Source organism: Oncorhynchus mykiss, chromosome 27 (assembly GCF_013265735.2).
Source record: "Oncorhynchus mykiss isolate Arlee chromosome 27, USDA_OmykA_1.1, whole genome shotgun sequence".
Taxonomy (NCBI): domain Eukaryota; kingdom Metazoa; phylum Chordata; class Actinopteri; order Salmoniformes; family Salmonidae; genus Oncorhynchus; species Oncorhynchus mykiss.
The window spans coordinates 265,726-289,832 of NC_048591.1; the positions used below are offsets into that span (position 1 = coordinate 265,726).

Here is a 24,107-nt window from a genome sequence, read left to right on the forward strand (position 1 = left end):
AGTAGCTGGACGGGCTGGAGACACGGCGATTCAGACAGCCAGCGTGCCGGGGCTAGCAGAAGGGCCTTAGAGGGACGTCGCGACGGAAGATGTCTGTTGCTGTAGCCCCCTCATGCGGTTATGTCGGCAGGTGTCCGTGCAGTGAAAGGGTCCAGGCCAATTGGCAAAATAGGAATAGTAGCCCAAGAAATTGACTGATAGACCACTACAGCTAACAGTCCGGTATGCTCTAGATAGTTAGCGGTCCGCGGCTAGCAAATGGGCATTCAGGGGATGTCGTGATGAAGGAGCCAGTTTAAAAAAAACCTAGGGGGGAATACTTTGGTAGTCCAGACAAGTTGGATCGGCGGGGCTCCGTAACAGCAATTGGCAAAATAGGTATTGTAGCTCAAGGAGTGGCAAAGGGTCCTCTTCAGCTAGCCGGGATATGGGCGTAGCATAGGCTAGTTCCAGGCTAATTGGTGCTCACTTCGGGACAGAGACATTAACAGGAGAAGCCAATTGGATAGCAGCTAGCAAGCCACGGTGATCCAGGTGAAGAGGTTCAGAGCTTGCGGTAGGAATCCGGTGATATGGAGAAAAAGGAGTCCGGTAATCTCTTGGTTGAGACTCGCTGTACAGACTGGCAGGAGTTGTCCTGGCTAGAGGTTAGCTGATGACCACTAGCAGGGGCTAGCTTACTACTAGCTAGTACTTAGTTACCTGGCTAGCTTCTGCTGGGGTTTCCGGTTCTGAGGTGAAGAAAATAGCAGATCCATACCACATTGGGTGAGGCGGGTTGCAGGAGAGTATGTTGAAGTTGGGGTTAAGAAAAATATGAAGAAATATATGCCAACAAACAATATATAAAATTATATATATAAAGATATATACAGTATATGGGACAAGATGAAAACAAAAGACGTCTGACTGCTACGCCATCTTGGATGTTACATGACTGGCCAATGCTGCAGAACAGATCAACTAATGATCATAGAACTTTTAAATGGTGTGACCTCAAAGGATGCTCTGGTCCATCTCACACGGATGGTTGCAGACATAATTAAATTAAATGACTCAGAGCTGGAATATTCCGCCAGTAAATTAGCAGCAGAACATACACACACAGGTATGCAAGCATGCGCATGCACTCACCTAAGCACATACGCACGCATGCACATACGCGCAAGCACGCACACACACTTAACTGAGAGGACAACACACACTTTACTGAGAAGACATCTCAGGTTACATCCCAAATGGCACCCTATTCAAAAGTAGTGCACTAAATAGGGAGCAATTTGGAACAAGACCTTAGACTGGCACTGCTTCCTGACTGTTGTTGATGAGGAGTAATTCTACACCAGCGCACTGTTAATTTAGTCTTGTTTGTTTTTTCTCTGTATGGTTGAACAAAAAAACACCGTTGACAAGCTGCATCAAAACAGACTACTGGGAGAAAGCCATATCTCTCTTCTGAATTGCTAACACAATCCCATTCGGACAAGCATAATATTGTTAACTGTATACACACAAGTACAAACAAGTATACACACATGCACGTACACACACACATACATACACACTCCCTCATTAAGCTTCAGTGGCTTTCCTGCTAGTAGGGCAGCTAAAGGGGAACAAACAGTGTCACAGTAACCTCTGGTACACGCACACAAGCATACGCACATACACGCATGCACATACAAACATACACACACACACTTAAACACTTGCTCTTTAAGCTTCAGTGGCTCTCCCGTCCCGTCCTCGACTTTGGTGATGTCATCTATAAAATAGCCTCCAACACTCTACTCAACAAACTGGATGCAGTCTATCACAGTGCTATCCGTTTTGTCACCAAAGCCCCATACACTACCCACCATTGCGACCTGTACGCTCTCGTTGGTTGGCCCTCGCTTCATACTGCTCATCGCCAAACCCACTGGCTACAGGTTATCTACAAGTCTCTGCTACGTAAAGCTTCTACACCTGCATTGCTTGCTGTTTGGTGTTTTAGGCTGGGTTTCTGTACAGCACTTTGAGATATCAGCTGATGTACGAAGGGCTATATAAAATAAATTTGATTTGATTTGATCTCAGCTCACTGGTCACCATAGCAGCACCCACTCGTAGTAGCATGCGCTCCAGCAGGTATATCTCACTGGTCACCCCCAAAGCCAATTCCTCCTTTGGTCGTCTTTCCTTCCAGTTCTCTGCTGCCCATGACTGGAACGAATTGCAAAAATCTCTGAAGCTGGAGACTCACATCTCCCTCACGAGCTTTAAGCACCAGCTGTCAGAGCAGCTTACAGATCACTGAACCTGTACATAGCCCATCTGTAAACAGCCCATCTATCTAGCTACCTCATCCCCATACTGGTATTTATTTATTTATTTTGCTCCTTTGCACTCCAGTATCTCTACCTGCACATTCATCTTCTGCCGATCTACCTTTCCAGTGTTTAATTGCTATATTAACTTACCTAATTTGCCCTCACTGTATATGGACTTTTTGTTCTCTTTTGTTCTACTGTATTATTGACAGTATGTTTTGTATATTCCATGTGTAACTCTGTGTTGTTTTATGTTTCGAATTACTACGCTTTTTCTTGGCCAGGTCGCAGTTACAAATGAGAACTTGTTCTCAACTAGCCTACCTGGTTAAATAAAGGTGAAATAAAATAAAAATAAAAAAGTAGGGCTGAACAAACAGGGTCACAGTAACCTCTGGTATATTATGGAGTGAGACTGGCATCCCAGTACTGAATAGTTTTAATTCAACATTGGATGGAGTATAAAGTTCTGCATGCACCGGAAGCAGCAAGATATTTACCAGAACTGCACTGACCTGGGGCCCTCAGCCCTCTATTCCTTGGCACTCTATTCCTTTCATTTGAACTCTATTCCCTTCATAGTGCACAAGGGCCCTGGTAAAAAGTAGTGCACTATAAAGGGAATAGGGTGCCATTTGGGACACATCCCTGGTCTGCCCACTTAGCAAGACAAGCTGATTCAGCTGGCCTCAAAAACCACACAGCACTGTAGATGCTGACTAGCCTGGTCCAAATCAATTTGATTTGATTTTTTTGGTATAGGCTGAAATTGCTGTGTGGCTGGGCATGAGTAAAAGTGACTGGGACAACAATTTTCCAGCAAAAATACCCTGACATATTTAAGTGAAGATTTGTGCAATCACATTGCATAATTTAACACATAACACAGGATAAATGTGACCACAAAGTTCCCTTGGGAAACAAGCCTGTTATTAGGCCTATTGCCAAGTAGGCAGCGCAACTACACAAGTTATAATTACTGTCAACACCACGGAAAGAAACAGGCTGACTGTCCGAGTCTGACAGTAAACAAACATAATGAAATAGGCTACACAACGTCATAGGCGGTGCGGTGCGTGAGTTCCATGTTCGGGGAAGCAGCGAGGAAAACAGAGGAGGCAAACAGTTTTAGGAGGAGTCGGGAAAAAATGTGGCTTTTATAAACACATTTCGTGCAATTCTACATGTCTGGAGACACTATTAGAATCTTTAATAATAGGCATTCTACAAAAATAACAGCATGGTCCTACTCTGCTGATACTGACAAACTGAGATCAATAAAAATGACCTTGTCTTGAATGAATCTGATCTAGGGCTACAAAAAAGGGAGATACCTATTATACAATATGAGGAAATTATTGTTCTAAACGTTCCAGTGACTGACTCATCCAATGATAAAGACGGTATGCGCACTCTATCGCACCCTGATCTGTTTCACCTGTCCTTGTGATAGTCTCCACCCCCTCCAGGTGTCACTTATTATCCCCGGTGTATATATCCCTGTGTTTCCTGTCTCTCTGTGCCAGTTTGTCTTGTTTGCCAAGTCAACCAACAGTTTTCCTTGCTCCTATTTTTCCCAGTCTCTGTTGGTTCTAGTCCTCCTGGTTTCGACCCTTGCCTGTCCTGACTCCGTACCCTTCTGCTTGACCACTCTGCCTGTTCTGTTTTCAAGCCTGCCTATCCCCTTCTACTGTTTGGACTCTGATGTGGTCACTGAACCCTTGCCTGGCCTGCCCTTGAGACTGCCTTTCATCTGGTACTGTTTTGGACCCGGTTTATGAACTCTTGACTGTCCCCTTTTGCCTACCCCTTGGATTAATAAATATTGGTGCTCAACCATCTGCTTCCTGTGTCTGCATTTGGGTCTCGCCTTGTGTCCTTATACACTCACCAGGGATATGGTTGACACTCTCCACTAGTGCAAAGAGATTCGTCCTGGTGTAGCCTACTAATGGGAATAAACTACTGGCTGCCAGTATGATACTGTAAAAACAACAGGATTTCTTTAGTGTACACTATTCTTTTAAAAATAATTAGAAAGGATAATTCAGAATATATGTGACTTTTCTGTTTATGCGATTTAACTTTTAAATGTTGCCATAGGTCTAGGGTTATTTTAGATGCTTCTCACTGACAGTCACAACTCGCTGTCAAAATTGCAGATTTTGACTGTAGGCTTCTGATTTACCATATGATTGCGATGTAACCAATTAGATCTCAGGAACCTCCTACTGCATTTTCAACCGTTCTGATGAGTCAGGAGACAATACAACCAACAAATCAAGTTCATTTTAAAATTGTATTAAATATATTTTAAGCCGTCTTGATTGGGTGGGCCATTATTAAATCTGGCAGGGCCTGGTCCAAGACCCGTTTGTGCTGTCTAGTGTTTGGCCATACAGCCTCAACAGATCTGGGAACATACTCTATATGCTGACCTGAACAGACCAGCAAATAAACTAGAACCAGGCCTGTCAACACTTCCACCATACAAAACTGTCAACACTGTTAACAGATTTGGGCTCCTGAGTGGCGCAGCAGTCTAAGGCACTGCATCTCAGTGCTTGAAGTGTCACTACAGACACCCTGGTTCAATTCCAGGCTGTATCACAACCGGCTGTGATTGGGAGTCCCATAGGGTGGCGTACGATTGGCCCAGCGTCATCCGGGTTTGGCCGGAGTAGTCCGTCATTGTAAATAATAATTGTTTTTAACTGACTTGCCTAGTTAAATAAAAAAAATAAAAATAAAAGAATTGACAACACACTCCCAACACTGTCAACAAGGTCATGAAATAGTGTGGTATGTTTACAGTATGCAATGTGTGTCTGTCTGTGTATTGTGTACAAACAACTCACCCAGCAGGTGTTTGAGGAGAGCCTGGTTCTGGTCCCAGATGCTGTTGAAGGTGCTCCAGCGAGAGCGTCCATCAGGGAGGGGGTTCTTGCGTACCCAGCCCCCGCAGGCGTACTGGTAGAAGTCATGGCAGGGGTCAGCGCTGCGGTCCAGGGCCTCTACGATCTTACTGGCCACCGTAATACAGGCCTCAGTCAGACACAGGCTTCGCGCTGGGTCTGGTTTCAAGGTAGAAAAACGGAATTCTATAATGCTTTATAAAGCCTGCTGGTACAGTATAATGCTTTATGATGTGGTTATAATGCAAGTTCACAAGACTTTTGTCAAAAGCATGTATGACTCCATAATGTCTTAATAATCACTCATAATGATACTGCTAAACACCAGCCAGCTGAAATGTTGATACACAGAGAGACATAACATATTATAAGCCTTATTATAAGACATAACACTTGAGTGCTTGTGTGTGTGCTTGCGCGCCTGTGTCCGTGCGTGTAACCAAAGGCCTCGCCTGTGTTGTAGCGCATGCCCAGCGTGACAGCACATCCGAACAGGGCGAGGAGAGAGCAGAGCAGCACACCAGCCAGCACTACCTCCATTTGAGTCCTCCTGCCCATGGGACCGAGGAGCTGGATGCCGCCCTTCCGAAAGCCAACCTGTGGAAACACATGAGCCAGAGACAGAAGAGAGGATGGGATGACATCACATGTATCACAGACATAGTCAAGAGGGCTTCCATTCTTGCAGAGCTGTGGTGAAGTTCTAACACTACCAGCACATGTCATATATCCAAATCTCCCTATCGGAGACCGGGGTTCAATCCCTTCCCACAGTTTTTTACCCACCTGCCTGTATCCCCTTCTGATTTGCATACTGTCTAAATAAATATATCCAGTGCATTCGGGAAAGTATTCTGGCCCCTTGACTTCTTCCACATTTTGTTACATTCAAGTCTTATTCTAAAATGGATAAAATAGTTTTTTTTCACCCTCATCAATCCACACACAATACCCCTTAATTGGGCGGCATGTAGCCTAATGCTCAAATCCCCGAGCTGACAAGGTAAAAATCTGTTGTTCTGCCACTGGACAAGGCAGTCAACCCAATGCTTCCCTGTTAGGCCGTCATTGTAAATAAGAATTTGTTCTTAACTGACCTGCCTAGTTAAATAAAGGTTACATTTTTATTAAAAAGAGACGACTCCGGGATGCTGGCCTTCTAGGCAGAGTTCCTCTGACCAGTGTCTGGGTTCTTTTGCCCATCTTAATCTTCTCTTCTTATTGGGCAGTCTGAGATATGGCTTTTTCTTTGCAACTCTGCCTAGAAGGCTAGCATCCCGTAGTCGCCCCTTCACTGTTGACGTTGAGACTGGTGTTTTGCGGGTACTATTTAATGAAGCTCCCAGTTGCTCAGTTGAGCACCGGGGCCTCCAACTCCTCTTTCTATTCTGGTTAGAGACAGTTTGCGCTGTTCTGTGAAGGGAGTAGTACACAGTACACGAGATCTTCAGTTTCTTGGCAATTTCTCACATGGAATAGCCTTAAATTCTCAGAACAAGAATAGACTGACGAGTTTCAGAAGAAAGTTCTTTGTTTCTGGCCATTTTAAGCCTATAATCGAACCCACAAATGCTGATGCTCCAGATACTCAACTCGTCTAAAGAAGGCACGTTTTATTGCTTCTTTAGTCAGCACCACAGTTTTCAGATGTGCTAACATAATTGCAAAAGGGTTTTCTAATGATCAATTAGCCTTTTAAAATGATAAACTTGGATTAGCTAACACAACATTCTATTGGAACAACTGTACGCCTATGTACAGTTGAAGTCGGAAGTTAACATACACTTAGGTTGGAGTCATTAAAACTCCTTTTTCAACCACTCCACACATTTCTTGTTAACAAACTATAGTTTTGGCAAGTCGCTTAGGACATGTACTTAGTGCAATACACAAGTCATTTTTCCAACCATTGTTTACAGACCGAGTATTTCACTTATAATTCACTGTACCACAATTCCAGTGGGTCAGAAGTTTACATTCACTGAGTTGACTGTGCCTTTAAACAGCTTGGAAAATTCCAGAAAATGAGATCATGGCTTTAGAAGCTTCTGATAGGCTAATTGACATAATTTGAGTCAATTGGAGGTCTACCTGGGGATGTATTTCAAGGCCTACCTTCAAACTCAGTGCCTCTTTGCTTGACATCATGGGAAAATCAAAGGAAATCAGCCAAGACCTTAGAAAAAAAAGTGTAGACCTCCACAAGTCTGGTTCATCCTTGGGAGCAATTTCCAAACGCCTGAATGTACCATGTTCACCTGTACAAACAATAGTACACAAGTATAAACACCATGGGACCACTCAGCCATCATACCGCTCAGGAAGGAGACGTGTTCTGTCTCCTAGAGATGAACGTACTTTGGTGTGAAAAGTGCTAATCAATCCAAGAACAACAGCAAAGGACCTTGTGAGGAATGCTGGAGGAAACAGGTACAAACGTATCTATATCCACAGTAAAATGAGTTTTATATCACGACAGAACCTGAAATGCTGCTCAGCAAGGAAGAAGCCACCGCTCCAAATCCACCATAAAAAAAGCCAGACTTCTGCAAATGGGGACAAAGATCATACTTTTTGGAGAAATGTCCTCTGGTTTGATGAAACGAAATTAGAACTGTTTGGCCATAATGACCTTCGTTATGTTTGGAGGAAAAAGGGGGAGGATTGCAAGCCGAAGAACACCATCCCAACCATGAAGCATGGGGGTGGCAGCATCATGTTGTGGGGGTGCTTTGCTGCAGGAGGGACTGGTGCACTTCACAAAATAGATGGCATCATGAGGGAAGAAAATTATGTGGATATATTAAAGCAACATCTCAAGACATCAGTCAGGAAGTTAAAGCTTGGTCGCACATGGGTCTTCCAAATGGACAATGACCTCAAGCATACTTCCAAAGGTGTGGCAAAATGGCTTAAGGACAGCAAAGTCAAGGTATTGGAGTGGCCATCACAAAGCCCTGACCTCAACCCTATAGAAATGTTGTCGGCAGACCTGAAAAACCGTTTGCGAGCAAGGAGGCCTACAAACCTGACTCAGTTACACCAGCTCTGTCAGGAGGAATGGGCCAAAATTCACCCAACTTATTGTGGGCTACCCGAAACGTTTGACCCAAGTTAAACAATTGAAATACAATGCTACCATATACTAATTGAGTGTATGTAAACTTCTGACCCACTGGGAATGTGATGAAAGAAATAAAAGCTTAAATAAATCATTCTCTCTACTATTATTCTGACATTTCACATTCATAAAACAAAGTGGTGATCCTAACTGACCTAAGACAGGGAATTTGTAATTGGATTAAATGTCAGGAACTGTGAAAAACTGAGTTTAAATGTATTTGGCTAAGGTGAATGTAAACTTCTGACTTCAACTGTAGATATTCCATAACAAATCAGCCGTTTCCAGCTACAATAGTCATTTACAACATACTTTACTTTACAGCACTGCTTATATAGACAGGTGTGTGCCTTTCCAAATCATTGAATTTACCACAGGTGGACTCCAATCAAGTTGCAAAAACATCTCAAGGATGATCAATGGAAACAGAATGCACTTGAACCTAATTTAGAGTCCCATAGAAAAGTGTCTGAATACTTAAGTAAATAATGTATTTCTGTTTTAAATTGTAATAAATTTGGAGATTTAAAAAAAAATCCATTTCAATTTTAATCAATTTCAGAATATGACTGTAACGTAACAAAATGTGGAAAAAGTGAAGAGGTCTGAATAATTTCCAAATGTACTGTATATATATTTTTAACCCTCCATTCCTCTTTCCGAGTGACTTTTCTAATGAATGAAATATCACTATAAAGTTCATCTCGGAACCGAGAATACAATTTTGCAAGAGCACAGGCCAGCTCTCGATTTGGCAGTCAGTCTTTCATGAGGGACTACTATGAAGTATCAATTTAGTGTAGTTTAAGAAAATGTCAAAAGTTTTTTTTTTTTAAAGGACATTGTTTTGCACTTAGGAAGGGAGGATGTGGGGATTGAACCCCGGGCTCTGGGGGGGATTAAAAAAATAAATTAAATTACTAGAACTGAATTTGCTGATAGCTTTTTTTTTTAATAATGTAATTACTATGAGATATGTAGTTGTCCCACCTAACCGTCTTAAGATGAATGCACTAACTGTAAGTCGCTCAGAATAAGAGTGTCTGCTAAATGACAAAAAAATCAAATTTAAATGTAAAATGGGGGTATTATATGTGACTCAGGGATTGACATTTAAGTTTGAAAGGCAATTCCCAATAGGGCAAACATGTCTCCTCCCTTTCATCTAAACTGATTGAAGTGGATTTAACAACTGACATCAATAAGGGAACATAGCTTTCACCTGGATAGGACTGAATGGCGCCGGAGGAGATTGCTGCCGTTTTATGGGCTCCCAATTGTTCTATTGTGTGTTTTTTCTCATTATTTGTAACATATTTTGTACATAATGTTTATGTCACCATCTCTTATGACCGAAAAGAGCTTCTGGATATCAGGATAGCGATTACTTACCTCGTACTGGTTGAAGATTTTTTCTTTAACGAGTAGGACGCAAAGGAATTATTTCAGACAACCGACAAGGCCAGAATCCCGTCATTCGCATGAGAAAGAGACAGAGATGCCTTGTAAGGATCTGACGGCGAGTGGGTAATCTGCCTCTACCGTCAGTCCTATTAGCCAACGTACAATCATTGGATAACAAAATAAACAAGCTATGATCACGAATATCCTACCAACGGGATAATAAAAACTGTAACATATTTTATTTCATAGTGTTGTGGCTGAACAATGGCATGGATAAAATACAACTTATGGGGTTTAAATTTGGGAATCCTTTTTACCTAATTTCTACCAGAATGTTAAATGTGCAACCAGATGTGCTACTCTCTGGTTATTATCTACGCATAGTCACTTTAACTCTACCTTCATGTACATACAGTATTACCTCAATTACCTCGACTAACCTGTGCCCCCGCACATTGACTCTGTGCCGGTACCCCATGTATATAGCCTCGCTACAGTTATTTTACTGCTGCTCTTTAATTATTTGTTATTTTTATTTTTATGTCTTATTTATCTATTTTTTACCGAACAGTTATTTTTCTTAAAACTGCATTGTTGGTTCATGGATTGCAAGGAAGCAGTTCACTGTAAGGTCTGTTGTATTCGGCGCATTTAATTATCTGCCCAATGTGAAAACCACAGAGCAGGCTCAACTTGCGCAACTGCTCGGTTCAATTGCTCCAGACAATAGGGCAACCCTTAATGTCAATTTCTGTGAATAGCCAGGAGCGTTACCACTGTTCCACAGGCTCTGCACACATTACATGTCTAAAGGTAATGTACTACTACTGTTTATCAGCAGCGATAATCGGCTGAACTTTCTTCACATTTGTCTTCAGACATCTAGAATAAAGTTCTCTCTAAAAATCAGTACTGTACGATTACATTTAGTTCAGACAGTTTATGATGACATTACAAAAGACAGCCTATCCTCAGATAAATTTGCAGTGCTTCGACCAAATGCAAGAGAACGCGAGAGAAAGGCATGACAAATCCATTGTCTGCTAAATAAAATAAAAATCATACTTTCATACTTTCTGTTTCTGATCGTTGGGCTAATCTAACAGCAGCTTAAACCCAGATTCGGTGTAATAATGCTCTGGGGTGAAGTACCCCCTAGGTACCTTAACCATTAGTGGGGAAAATGGACCCAGGATCCACATCTAGTTCAACTTCACTCTAATAACAGACTGACACTGTGTGGAGCCTCCTCCATTTCCATTGACCTCTGCCCCCCCTCCCCTCACATCAACCACTGAGCTCAGACTGACCTCCACACTGTCCGGAGACATGCTCCCATCAGCTGGGTTGTCTGTCGCCTCCTCCTCAAATGTTGCACGCTTGTAGCTGGACATCTGCATGGAGAAGGAAGAAAGGAGAGTTAGCACCAGTAATAGTAGGAGAGATATAAAAATAAAAAGTTGCGCTTTCACCAGATGAAATAGAGAGTAAGCAGTGCAGAGAAGTGACAGGACTTCAGTGACATACATACACGTCTTAGAATGAAGGAATGTATTAGAGAAAACCAACAAGCCACCCATGAGAGCGAGGGAGAAAGGGAGGAGAAAGGAAAAGGGAGAGACACCCCCCTGCGGTTTCTCATCTCTGCCATTCCGTCACAATGCATTACCCTCTCTTCCCACACTAAGGTTGGTGATGTTTGGTGATGGAAAACAGAACACAGGCGTATGTGTGAGTACGACCTGATCTTGATGTGCTTGGTGAAATGATGATAGTCATTTCTGTCCTTTGTAGTATGGTGTCACGCCCTGACCATAGAGAGCTGTTTATTCTCTGTTGGTTGGAGCGTGATAGTGACTAGGGTGGGTCATCTAGGTGATTAATGGTTTATGTTGGCCTGGTATGGTTCACAATCAGAGACAGCTGTTTATCATTGTCTCTGATTGGGGATCATATTTAGGTAGCCATTTTCCCCATTGTGATTCGTGGGATCTTGACTATGTTATGTTGCCAATAGCACTGTTAGCGTCATGGTTCGGTTGTGCTTTATTGTTTTATTTGGTGAGTTTTGATTTATTAAAATATGTGGAACACTACGCACGCTGCGCCTTGGTCCAATCATTATGACGAACGTGACAGAAGATCCCACCACAACTAGACCAAGCAGCGTGCTCGGGAGGAGATGGCATCCTGGTCTATAGAGGAGGTTGAGGAGAGAATAGCCTGGACTTGAGAGGAAATATTGGAGAGGTATGAAAGCCTGCCGGGGAAGCAGACGGAGGAAGTGAAGGAGGATCAACGACGACTCCGGGGTTCGCAACCAAGACGCAACCACGAGAGGCAGCCCCCCCCCCCCCCCCCCCCCCTCCACAAAAATTGGGGGGCACACGGGGTGGTTGGCGGAGCCAAGTTCCAGACCAGAGCCAACTCCCCGCACTCGCTTTGAGAAGCGTGTGACCGTTCAGGCACCATGTTATGTGGTGATATGCACTGTGTCTCCAGTGAGCAGTCACAGCCCAGTGCGCTCGGTGCCAGCTCTCCGCACTTGCCGTGCGAAAATGAGCATCCAGCCAGGACGGGATGTGCCGGCTCAGCACTCCTGGTTTCCAGTGTGCCTCCTCGGTCCATGATATCCTGCGTCGGTTCTACGCACTGTGTCGCCAGTGCGCCTTCACAGCCCAGTGCGTTGCCAGCGCCCCGCACTTGCCGGGCTAAAGTGAGCATCCAGCCAGGCCAGGCCAGGTTGTGCCAGCTCTATGCTCTAGACCTCCAGTGCGCCTCCACAGTACAGTACGTCCTGTGCCTCCTCCCCGCACTCGCCCTGAGGTGCGTGTCATCTTGACTATGTTTAGTTGCCTAGTAGCACTGTTAGCTTCACGGTTCGTTTGTGCTTTATTGTTTTGTTTGGTGAGTTTCGATTTATTAAAATATGTGGAACTCTACGCATGCGTTGACGAACGTGACATATGGTAATTTAGTGACTACCCGGTTCTTTGTAGCATGGCCATCTTATGAGTAGCCGTGAACTGAGCCAGACAACTCCCACTCAGAACAGAGCAGCAGTCTAAATACAGGAGCGCCAGGGGATAGATCCAAATCCCTGTGTTTAATTAACCTTCTCAGGTTATAACATACCACATACACAAGCACTGACAGACGCACACACTCACACACATGCAAGCACCCACCCACCCACATAGTGTTTATTTAACAATTGATTTACACAGGCAAATATAAATAACTTCCTCATTCATGGCTAGGTTGAAGATAACAAAGATTATTGGACGCTTTACCATCTGACAGTCCATCAGACGACTCTGGGTTTGGCGGATGCCAGGAGAACACTACCTGCCCGAATGCATAGTGCCAACTTTAAAGTTTAGTGAAGGAGGAATACTGGTCTGGGGCTGTTTTTCATGGTTCGGGCTAAGCCCCTTAGTGAACGGAAATCTACAGCATACAATGACATTCTAGATGATTCTGTGCTTCCAACATTGTGACATCAGTTTAGGGATAGCCCTTTCCTGTTTCAGTATGACAATGCCCCCATGCACAAAGCGACGTACATACAGAAATGATTTGTCGAGATCGGTGCGGAAGAACTTGACTGGCCTGCACAGAGCCCTGACCTCAACCCCAGCGAACACGTTTGGGATGAATTGGAACGTCGACTGCGAGCAAGGCCTAATCGCCCAACATCAGTGCCTGACTTCACTTATGCTTTTGTGGCTGAATAGAAGCAAGTCCCCGCAACAATGTTCCAACATCTAGTTTAAAGCCTTCCCAGAAGAGTGGAGGCTGTTACCGCAGCAAAGGGGGACCAACTCCATATTAATGCCCATGATTTTGGAATGAGATGTTTGACGAGCAGGTGTCCATATACCTAAAAGCACTCTCCTCATCACACAGATAACTCCATAACAGTCCATAACTCCATACTGCCCATCCTGTGTCTCCTTGACCTGCCGCCACTCCCCCAGTGCTCTCACCCTCTCCCTCTCTCTCTCTCTCCCTCTCTCTCTCTCTCTCTCTCTCTCTCTGTGATCGTGTGGGTGGAGACAGGTGTGCTGGAGTCAGAGCAGATCTCCACCAGCTGCCACCTGTTCCATAATCAATACCTCTACAAATACTCAGTCCTGCCACTTCCACACTGCCAGATCGTAATCACTGCTCAGTCAGTCTATGTTTCTAGCCGTTTGTTACTATTTAGATCCTGTTAACCTGTTGTGCCTGTTTTCCTTGCCTGACACGGTTTTCCTCTTCACTGCAGTTCTGCCCACTCTGACTCTGGTCCCTGTCTCCAGTCCTGCATCTCCTCATCCTGCTACCTTGCTCTGGATTCCCCACTCTACTGCTCCCTTGGATTCCCCTTCGGACCTGCTTACTCTGTCCCAACCCCTCTCGCTCCAACCTCAGCCTCCGCAACTGGTTTCCTGCAACCTGCCCGAGATTCCCCTGGCCTGCACTCCATCTTCCCCCTGTGTTTCAATAAATACCTTGGTTACTTCATCCCAGTCTCCTCATCTGAGTCTGCTCTTGGTTTTCCTTTTTCCACTCCGCGTAACAGTCTGTATGACACTGTCTAAGAATGCCCCCATGCTGGAATGACATGTGTCATGACGTTGGCCAGGGGTTAGGTTTATGACAGTCATAAATACCTCTTCCCCCCCTTTTTCCTCTATCTACCCTACTGATGTTACATTTCCAAAACCCTTGGTTAACATAGAGATTCTGGGAACATCAGAAGGTGGGGGGAAATTAACTATATTCTGGTAATCCGACAAATTGAACATATGCGGTGGTACTTAATGAATATGATGTCAGTTCGGTTGTCATCAGAGACATTTTCATCAATGATAAGATGACATAAACTCTACAGTGGAAAGTCTACACATCAGAGTTATCGGATTCACATGGAATTGTTGTTCAATATAAATGTTTGAATATGAAATGATTCGTGATGGGATGAAATTTGATTTTAGTTTCTAAAATGTGAGATTTGGGTTTTCATAAGGTTGGGCTCTGCTCAATCAGTGGCCCGCCCCTGTGAAGGGACATGGGCTATAAAACCTTTCAAACACGCCCTCCTCTCCCTTCCTATATAAAGCCTTGACGACAATATAACCTCCTGTTCCGAGGATGTGAGGACGACGGTCCAGTGTCAGAATGGTTCAGACAATAACTACAGATCGAAGCCAACATCAGCGTGAGGTTTGGTTGCGAATGGTATGAACTTTGAACTCTTATTCACTACAGAAGTGATACCTCCTAGACGTTGAGTTAGCAACAGCAGGTTAGGAAGGAACAGACAGAGTATCCCATCTACCATACAACGACGTTACTACAACGTATGCAATTTACCAGCAGAGACATTCTTCAAAGGACAAAGGCAACATGGCCTTCCATTTACCACCAACCTACCGAAGCGCAGCTCAGAGTAAATATTTACTGCATTTTCCTTTTCCAAATGGGCGGTAATTTAAAATGCTTTGCCCTTTGTTCCTCAGTCTTCACGCTCTTTCACTCAAACCCAGCCCTTTTCTTTTGTGTAACCAGTTGTCATACCTGTTCTGGGACGTTTTCTTTTATGACGTAATTTGTAATCAAGTTATGATTTAATTATGTGTATGTGTAATTCTGTGTGATTAGTTAGGTATTTAGTAAATAAATAATTAAACCCAATTTTGTATTGCTGATTCAACTTGTTAGCCAGGGTTCGTGCAGATAACCAAGAATTTACAACTTTCAAATGAGACTGAATTAAGATGACGATTAATATTGACTGCTATTGATGTAAAATATTACTAGGTCTTTAAGAGTTTATTCGGAAGATAACATCTCTAAAAATATTATTTTGTGGTGCCCGACTCTCTAGTTAATTACATTTACATGATTAGCTCAATCAGGTAATATTAATGGAGAAATTATTTTATAGAATAGCATGTCATATCACTTAATCCGGCATAGCCAAAGACACGACACATGTATGGAAGACGAGCTCAGGGATAACGTTCCAAACAATAAACTTCCAAACTCGTCTAAACAATATTATCTTTAAAGGCAAATGTTAGGTTCCATCTATGATCTGTTCCTTTTAGATCCTAAGTGGGAAGGGTCGTAATGAGCCATTGTCTCCATGAGAACATTACTCATGAACAAGGTTCAGAAAGGGCACAACTGACATAAGCACAAAGTGTCCCTTCAAAAGGCAGTTTGGAAAGTGTAAGAATCATTCCAGCTGGAAAAATTTATGACAACACTTTCTGGTTGTAAACTAGTTTTCTGGTTGAAAATAAACTAAACTCTGCAAAAAAAGAAACGTCCTCTCACTGTCAACTGCATTTATTTTCAGCAAACTTTATGTGTAAATATTTGCATCAACATAACCAGATTCAAAAACTGAGACATAAACTGACAGTTCCACAGACATGTGACTAACAGAAATGGAATAATGTGTCCCTGAATAAAGGGGGGGGGGGAGCAAATCAAAAGCAAAAGTCAGTATCTGGTGTGGCCACAAGCTGCATTAAATACTACAGTGCAACAACTCCTCATGGACTGCACCAGATTTGCCAGTTCTTGCTGTGAGATGTTACCCTCTTCCACCAAGGCACCTGCAAGTTCCAGGACATTTCTGGGTGGAATGGCCCTAGCCCTCACCCTCCCATCCAACAGGTCCCAGAAGTCCTCAATGGGATTGAGATCCGGGCTCTTCTCTGGCCATGGCAGAACACTGACATTCCTGTCTTACAGGAAATCTTGCACAGAAAGAGCAGTGTGGCTGGTGGCATTGTCATGCTGGAGGGTCATGTCATGCTGAAGGGTCATGTCAGGATGAACCTGCAAGAAGGGTACCACATGAGGAGGAGGATGTCTTCCCTGTAACGCAAAGCGTTGAGATTGCCTGTAATGACAACAAGCTCAGTCTGATGATGCTGTGACACACCACCCCAGACCATGACGACCCTCCACCTCCAAATCGATCCCGCTCCAGACTACAGGCCTTGGTGTAATGCTCATGCCTTCGATGATAAACGCGAATCCGACCATCACCCCTGGTGAGACAAAACCGCAACTCGTCAGTGAAGAACACTTTTTGCCAGTCCTGTCTGGTCCAGTGATGGTGGGTTTGTGCCCATAGGTGACGTTGTTGCCGGTGATGTCTGGTGAGGACCTGCCTTACCACAGGACTACAAGCCCTCAGTCCAGCCTCTCTCAGCCTATTATGGACAGTCTGAGTACTGATGGTGGGATTGTGTGTTCCTGGTGTAACTCGGGCAGTTGCTTATCCTGCACCTGTCCCGCAGGTGTTATGTTTGGATGTACCAATTCTGTGCAGGTGTTGTTACACGTGGTCCGCCACTGTGAGGACGATCAGCTGCCCATCCTGTCTCCCTGTAGCGCTGTCTTAGGCATCTCACAGTACGGACATTGCAATTTATTGTCCTGGCCACATCTGCAGTCCTCATGCCTCCTTGCAGCATGCCTAAGGCACGTTCACGCAGATGAGCGGGGACCCTGGGCATCTTTCTTTGGTGTTTTTCAGAGTCAGTAGAAAGGCCTCTTAAGTGTCCTAAGTTTTCATAACTGTGACCTTAATTGCCTACCGCCTGTAAGCTGTTAGTGTCTTAACGACTGTTCCAGAGGTGCATGTTCATTACTTTTTTATGATTAATTGAACAAGCATGGGAAACAGTGGATTTTGGATTTTTACGAATTATCTTTGAAAGACAGGGTCCTGAAAAAGGGCCGTTTCTTTTTTTGCTGAGTTTATATAACAGCCAATTAGGTCTCTGCAACCAGCTTAAGACGTCTGTTTCATTTAGAGATCAAGAAGTCATGTGAAAGACATTAATATTTTGGATGTTATCAGGTCAGATAACCAGATTACAACCAGAAAAGGATGTTAACAAAACGTCCATATACAACTAGTATCCAATCCAACAGATGACATCATAAAAAATGCAATTGCAACCGATTTTGCCCGCTGGGATATTACACTGATTCACCTGACACATTATGTGCCATATCCCCTTTTTTCTTTATCTTTCTCTCACTTGTGTCATTTTTTTAGGAGACATTTTTATTTTTCTGAGAAGAGCTTTTCCTGGGTATTTGATCATTTATGTCTGTTAGCTTCGCACTGTAATCATATTGTACTGTCACATGTCGACCAACCAACAGGAAAACCTTCTGCTTAGTAAGTTTGTCCTTTAGACATGCTCCCCTCACTCTCTCTCTCTCTCTCTGTATCTCTTTCTCTCTGTATCTCTCTCTCTAACACACACACACACACACACACACACACACACACACACACACACACACACACACACACACACACACACACACACACACACACACACACACACATGCAACTAGCATCTTCCTCTGCATTGTTCTGGATGTCACCAGCGAGCCCCATCACTTCTAAATAATCTCCTCTAAAAACAACACACGTAACAAAACCAACAAATCCCAAACCTGTGTATAACAAGACAAGACAAACTAAGGGGAGCACACTAGTTTTAAAGAGACATAAAACAACAGTTCCTCACCAGAAGCAGTCACACACACACTTGCTGTCTGTAGCTATTCTCACTCTGGTCCCCACCTGATGATGTTCCTCCCTGGATCCCCTTCCCACAGCCTGCCTCCCAGCAGACCCTTCTCACCAGGTTAATAATGAACGGGATGGGAAGAGAAGTTAGTCATAAAGCAGAAGGCTGTATGGGAGGGAGGAGATTCAGTGTATGATGTGTATGATGCTGGTGTTGTGGGTGGCTGGATGGAACCAATACATGACTAACAAAGGGGGAACCGCAATACAGATTGTATTAGTGGTGCGTAATTGGTGGTGCGTGCGTGCGTGCGTGCATGCGTGCAAGTATGTGCATGTGTGTGTGTGACACAGAGAGAGTGTGTGTGCTCTGTAGATAAGATACAGAGACTGGGTTATAGATAAGACTGGGTTAGTGTTCTTGATGTAAACTGATGGATGAGGATAACGGCTCAGGCTACTAATGAAACCAACTAAGTTTCTATCGTGACGATGATGGCCTATTGATAATGGTGTGTATGTGTGTGCACCAAGGCAATGGCCACAATACAGAGGAAAAAACAATGGCAACCCATTAAAGCCATCTGCTATTGGCTATTGATTGACCTGATGGGATAAATGGGATGGTGTGGCACTGAGCTTTGTGGATGGCCATCTGTAAAAAAAAAACAAAACACTACACTACAGATCTATAAGAAAAAAAGACTAGCATCCCTTTTTTCTACAGTGAATGGCCTAACACGCATGTACGCACACACACACACACACACACACACACACACACACACACACACACACACACACACACACACACACACACACACACATACAGAGTAGGTGAATGATATTTGTTCTGGTTCTCTCTTTCTTCATGACAACACCCACATCCTCAAAATAGTACATCTGAATCAAAAAATGGTTCCTTATAGAGTACTTTTACAAAAATGCCCTGAGACACACGTACGCACTCACACACATCTGCACACACACTTGCACGCAAAGTACTCTCTGTATGACCTTTCTAATAGGTTACAAAACCTTCCTTTCATCCACCCACATCACACCCATTGACCATGTTCCCCTCTCCTCTCCTCTCCTCACCACTCATCAACCCCTATCCTCTCTAAAGCCATCCCCACAAAACAGACTATCGTCCTAGGCTGTGCATACATACAGAGTAGGGAATCATGTCAGTTCTATTCATAGCATTACTATAATATTTTTGTTGTTGTACTTTTACCCCTTTTTCTCCCCAATTTCGTGACATTCAATTGGATACGGACTCGAGAGAGGCGAAGGTCCAAGAGCCATGCGTCCTCCGAAACACGACCCTGTCAAGCCGCACTGCTTCTTGACACACTGCTTGCTTAACCCAGAAGCCAGCCACACCAATGTGTCGGAGGAAACACTGTCTGGCAACCAAAGTCAGCTTGCAGGAGCCCGGCACGCCACAAGAAGTCGCTGGAGCGTGATGAGACAAGGAAATCCCGGCCGGCCAACTCCTCCCCTAACCCGGACGACGCAGGGCCAATTGTGCCCTGCCTCATGCTGTTACCGTCTCCCGATCATGGCGGGCTGTGACACAGTCTGGGACCTAACCTGGGTCTGTAGTGACGCCTCAAGGACTGTGATGCAATGCCTTACATGCTGACCAAACCAGATGCACGTGTGCGTTCGTGTGCACCATGTCGAGAACATTTTTTTGTTCACCCACTCTAGAAGCGATCAGGACACACAGGTTGAAATATCAACACAAAACAAACAAACTATATTATTTTGGGGACAGGTCAAAAAGGACTAAACATTTATGGTAATTTAGCTAGCTAGCTTGCTGTTGTTAGCTAATTTGTCCTGGTATATCAACATTGGGTTGTTATTTTACCTGAAATGCACAAGGTCCTCAACTCCGACAATTAATCCACAGATAAAAAGGTAAACCGAATTCGTTTCTCATCATCTCTCAACCTTCCTCAAGGCTTCTTTTTCTTCTTTGGACTATATATGGTGGTTGGCAACCAAATTTACAGCATTACTACAACCTACCGGAGTGCAGACCTAAGTTCATCTTTTAATCACCCACGTGGGTATATGCTCCTGAAAACCAATGAGGAGATGGGAGAGACCGAACTTGCAGCGCGTTGAGTGTCACAAATAGAACCAATTTCTATTTTAGCGCCTGGCCACGCAGACGCTCGCTGACGCCCGCCCGCATGCAGTGTGGGTGCAGTGATTGAATAACACGTATGTGTAAATTTATTTTGCGACACGAGCGGTGTGGTCAGCATGTTAGACCGCTGCGCCACTCGGGAGGCCTAATTCATGGTATGCCTGGTAAACCTTAGTCTCTTCCAAAAGAAACTGCATCTTACACAGTAAGAGCCTATGAGTCATCAACAAAACCCCAAACTATAGATACTGAGCACACTTCGTTGCCTAGGTAGTGGGTATATTGTTATAAGATCTTAAACTGTGGCCTGGTATAAGACCCAATCTTCGTGCCAAATTACACCCTATTTCCTATTTAGTGTAGTTGGAGTACAGTTGAAGTCGGATGTCTCGTTAACAAACTATAGTTTTGGCAAGTCGATTAGGACATCTACTTTGTGCATGACACAAGTAATTTTTCCAACAATTGTTTACAGACAGATTATTTCACGTATAATTCACTGTATCACAATTCTAGTGGGTCAGAAGTTTACATACCCTGAGTTGACTGTGCCTTGAAACAGCTTGTAAAATTTGATGGCTTTAGAAGCTTCTGATAGGCTAATTGACATAATTTGAGTCAATTGGAGGTCTACCTGGGGATGTATTTCAAGGCCTACCTTCAAACTCAGTGCCTCTTTGCTTGACATCATGGGAAAATCAAAAGAAATCAGCCAAGACATCAGAAAGAAAATGGTAGACCTACACAAGCCTGGGTTGTCCTTGGGAGCAATTTCCAAATGCCTGAAGGTACCACGTTCATCTGTACAAACAATAGTACACAAGGATAAACACCATGGGACCACGCAACCGTCATACTGCTCAGAAAGGAGACGCGTTCTGTCTCCTAGAGATGAACGTACTTTGGTGTTAAAGTGCAAATCAATCCCAGAACAACAGCAAAGGACCTCATATAGATGCTGGAGGAAGCAGGTACAAAAGTATCTATATCCACAGTAAAACAAGTCCTATATCGACATAACCTGAAAGGCCGCTCAGCAAGGAAGAAGCCACTGCTCCAAAAACACGATAATAAAGCGAGACTATGGTTTGCAACTGCACATGTGGACAAAGATCGTACTTTTTGGAGAAATGTCCTCTGGTCTGATGAAACAAAAATAGAACTGTTTGGCCATAATGGCCATCGTTAAGTTTGGAAGAATAAGGGGGGAGCTTGCAAGCCGAATAACAACATCCCAACTAGGAAGCACAGGGGTGGCAGCATCATGTTGTGGGGGTGCATTGCTGCAGGAGGGACTGGTGAGCTTCACAAAATAGATGGCATCATTTTGAGGAAGGAAAATTATGTGGATATATTGAAGCAACATCAGTCAGGAAGTTAAAGCTTGGTCGCAAATGGGTCTTCCAAATGGACAATGACCCCAAGCATACTTTCAAAGTTGTGGGAAAATGGCTTAAGGACAACAAAGTCAAGGCATTGGAATGGCCATCGCAAAGCCCTGACCTCAATCCTACAGAAAATGTGTGGGCAGAACTGAAAAAGCGAGGAGGCCTACAAACCTGACTCAGTTACACCAGCTCTGTCAGGAGGAATGGGTCAAAATTCACCCAACTTACTGTGGAAAGCTTGTGGAAGGCTACCCGAAAGGTTTGACTCAAGTTACACAATTTAAAGGCAATGCTACCAAATACTAACTTCTGATCCACAGGGAATGTTATGAAAGAAATAAAAGCTGAAATAAATCATTCTCTCTACTATTATTCTGACATGTCACATTCTTAAAATGAAGTGACCTAAGTCAGGGAATTTTTACTAGGACTAAATGTCAGGAATTGTGAAAAACTGAGTTTAAATGTATTTGGCTAAGGTGAATGTAAACTTCTGACTGTATTTGCAACAACTTGCATATACAGACACACACACAATGTTCAGACACACGCGCACACACACAAGTAAGCCTACTCCTTGGGGCTAAATCCACAGGGTGTTCTTCCACCTTCAGTGCATTCGGAAAGTATTCAGACCCGTTTACTTTTCACACATCTTCTTACGTTACAGCCTTATTCTAAAATGGAATAAAAAAAAGTTCCTTATCAATCTACACACAATACCCCATAATGACCAAGCGAAAACAGGTTTATTGAAATAAAAAAAATAAAAAAAATACTTTGTTTACATAAGTATACACACCCTTTGCTATGAGACTAGATATTGAGCCCAGGTGCATCCTGTTTCTATTGATCATCCTTGAGGTGTTTATACAACTTGATTGGAGTTCACCTGTGGTAAATTCTACCACAGTTGACAGTGCATGTCAGATCAAAAAGCCAAGCCATGAGGTCGAAGGAATTGTCCGTACAGCTTCGAGACAGGATTGTCTCAAGGCACAGATCTGGGGAAGGGTACCAAAAATGTCTGCAGCATTCAAGGTCCCCAAGAACATAGTGGCCTCCATCATTCTTAAATGGAAGAAGTTTGGAACCACCAAGACTCTTCCTAGAGCTGGTTGCCCGGCCAAACTGAGCGATTAGGGGAGAAGGGCCTTGGTCAGGGAGGTGACCAAGAACCCGATGGTCACTCTGACAGAGTTCCTCTGTTGAGATGGTAGAACCTTCCCGAAGGACAACCATCTCAGGACCTCAAACTGGGGTGAAGGTTCACCTTCCAACAGGACAATGACCCGAAGCACACAGCCAAGACAATGCAGGAGTGGCTTCGGGACAAGTCTAACATCTCTGGAGAGACATGAAAATAGCTGTACAGCGACACTCCCCATCCAACCTGACAGAGCTTGAGAGGATCTGCAGAGAATAATGGGAGAAACTCCCCAAATACAGGTGTGCCAAGCTTTTAGCGTCATACCAAAAAATATTTGAGTCTGTAATCGCTGCCAAAAGGGCTTCAACAAAGTAAAGGGTCTGAATACTAATGTAAACGTGATATTTCCGGGGGTTTTTCTTATACATTTGCAACAAAAAAAAATTGATTTTTTTTTTTTGCTTTGTCATTATGGGGTTTTGTGTGTAGATTGATGAGGAAACAAATGTTTTAATCCATTTTAAAATGAGGCTGTAACATAACAAAATGTGGAAAAGGTCAAGGGTCCGAATAAATTCCGAATGCCCTGTATACCTAAATGGGATTCAGAGAGTATAAATTTGCGTATTTGTGTGTATGGCTACATGTGTGTGAGTGAGTGAGTGAGTGAGTGAGTGAGTGAGTGAGTGAGTGAGTGAGTGAGTGAGTGAGTGAGTGAGTGAGTGAGTGAGTGAGTGAGTGAGTGAGTGAGTGAGTGAGTGAGTGAGTGAGAGAGAGAGAGAGAGAGAGAGAGAGAGCCCATTAGCCCAACAATGGCAGGAGAGTCACACAGTCTACCCCAACCAAATGGAGAGGCCTTAGAAGCTCCCTCCCGCTGTTCAGAGGTAATTAAAATACAGTACCCTGTGCATGTAAAGAATGATAAGGCAAGAAAAGATTACAAAATGAAGCTCCTTATGGAAAATCAAGAGACACTTTTTGCTGACTATTACAAAAATGGGAACATCAGCAACCTTATCTTCCACACAAACCATCCCCTGGCATGGCACAGTGCTATATTAGCACACTACCCCTTTGTTAAGAGAGGGGG

General features: G+C 43.7%; 1 protein-coding gene across 2 annotated transcripts in view; it reads right to left on the reverse strand.

The window, feature by feature from the left end:
- Positions 1-24,107, reverse strand: part of LOC110507290 (endothelin-converting enzyme 2) — an 87,590-nt gene that overhangs the window by 47,411 nt on the left and 16,072 nt on the right. For both annotated transcript variants that reach the window (XM_021587172.2, XM_021587173.2), the window contains 3 exons: positions 11,063-11,146; positions 5,680-5,824; positions 5,171-5,386 (listed from right to left, as the gene is read on the reverse strand). In XM_021587172.2, the coding sequence (XP_021442847.1) occupies positions 5,171-5,386; positions 5,680-5,824; positions 11,063-11,146 (445 nt within the window). The remainder of the gene's footprint in view (positions 1-5,170; positions 5,387-5,679; positions 5,825-11,062; positions 11,147-24,107) is intronic.